The 1,578-nt window shown below is 44.9% G+C and overlaps 1 protein-coding gene across 1 annotated transcript in view; it reads left to right on the forward strand.

The window, feature by feature from the left end:
• The window catches only part of LOC136588356 (uncharacterized), a 16,919-nt gene extending 16,005 nt beyond the window's left edge, over nucleotides 1-914 (forward strand). The window contains exon 4 of the mRNA XM_066587507.1: nucleotides 1-914. This exon is cut by the window's left edge and continues 167 nt beyond it. Coding sequence (XP_066443604.1) covers nucleotides 1-138 — 138 coding nt within the window. The 3' untranslated portion in view covers nucleotides 139-914.
• The last annotated feature ends 664 nt before the right edge of the window (nucleotides 915-1,578 follow it).

A 1,578-nucleotide genomic window follows, 5' to 3' on the forward strand; every position in this document is an offset into this window, starting at 1 on the left:
CAGCTGCAGAGAGAGCGTGCCGCCCTCGAGAGGGAGAGGCAGGAGGCTGAACGCAAGGAGAGGGAGAGACGGTTCGAGCTAGAGAGGGAAGAGAGGCAAGTCATATTGGAAATCCTGCGAGAGAAGATGATTAAGTGACAGTGAGTGCGGGACGTTCACAGGTACTATAGTAATACTCCCATGGAAAGTGAGTGCAAGATCCGCTCAGACCGACGGGACAGAGGTTTGTAGGGTCATACATTGGCTATTCACCAGAAAGGGGATGATACAGGAGGGTTAAGTGATGGCATAAATGGCAAAGTTGGTGTAAAACTAATGCAAAGCAGTGCAATCCTGGTGCCCAGACTAAGGTAAGAGAGACATTGATCACTGTTAGGCTTTGTTCATGTCTACCATCGGGCATTCTGTCTTACTGCTACGTCTTCTAAGGACAGATCTGTCACATAATGGACACCAATGGCGCCCAGCAGATGCCATTGGCTATAAGGGACAATTCGCACGGGATGGAATATTCCGCAACAGCGTTGTTGAATGTGCCGTCCCTGAGTTCTGCATCATGCTGTGCTATCTTGTCTGGGATTTTGTACCAGATCTTCGCCAGAGGCTCCGAATGGAACCTGCAATGTGTATGTGAACACGGCCTTATCAGTTGGTGTTCCCGGAAAAAGTTACGTTTTAACTGTTTCTCTGCTAAAACAGTTTACTTGTAGCCAAAACAATTAATTCCCCCCATCCTTCCCCGATAGTAATTTGCATAGGGACATTCCACCAGTTCTGATAAATGTTTTGAGCTGATTGTTCTGGAATCTTCTAGGAAGTGTACATGGTGTACAGACTGTATATTATGTGTAATGCCATATTAAACATTTATTTTTGTGATATGTTTATGCATATTAATAAAGTAATGACTTTGATTTCTTGTTTGCTTCTCTTTTTGGTAAATTTACGGTGCTTGGTCCTTGGCTTTAATCCCGGCTGCTCGTAAAGAGCTTCTGCTCCTCCAATTAAGCTGGAGCAGGTCGGGTCCTCAGCTGTCAGACATAGCCGAGGACCCGGAGAAGTGGTTTTTAACTACTTCTGCCTTCTTTCCAGACTACATGGCACTCAATGAGCACTGTGTACTAAAGAGTAAAAGTAGAAGTATTTCTCTATGCGACCTGGTGATCATGTGACCGCCAGGTGCTTTCTGGCAGAGGTACAGGGTGCTAGGAGACCCAGATCAGCTCTGTTAGGGACTATTGTCACTACAGTGGATGTTTTTCCCTTTAACTGGGGCTCCTATGGATGCCCCAGCTACAGTGGAAAAGTATGAAATAAAAAAAAAAAGCAATGGGAATGACCCCCAGAGGTCTGATATGACATCACGATGGTAAAAAAAAAGTTTAAAAAAATTAGAGTAAAGATATATACATAAAGAAAATTGACCCACGATAGTAGAATTTGTACAGGAATTGGGCCACCTGAGACATATGGAGGAACTGATGGCAGACGACCACCCAGAACACCGGGACTCTCTGAGAAAGTGGATGACCTGGTCCCTCTTCCTAGGGTCAACAGATTTCCTGGAATTCTTGGAAT

This window comes from Eleutherodactylus coqui, chromosome 13 (genome assembly GCF_035609145.1).
Source record: "Eleutherodactylus coqui strain aEleCoq1 chromosome 13, aEleCoq1.hap1, whole genome shotgun sequence".
Taxonomy (NCBI): Eukaryota; Metazoa; Chordata; class Amphibia; order Anura; family Eleutherodactylidae; genus Eleutherodactylus; species Eleutherodactylus coqui.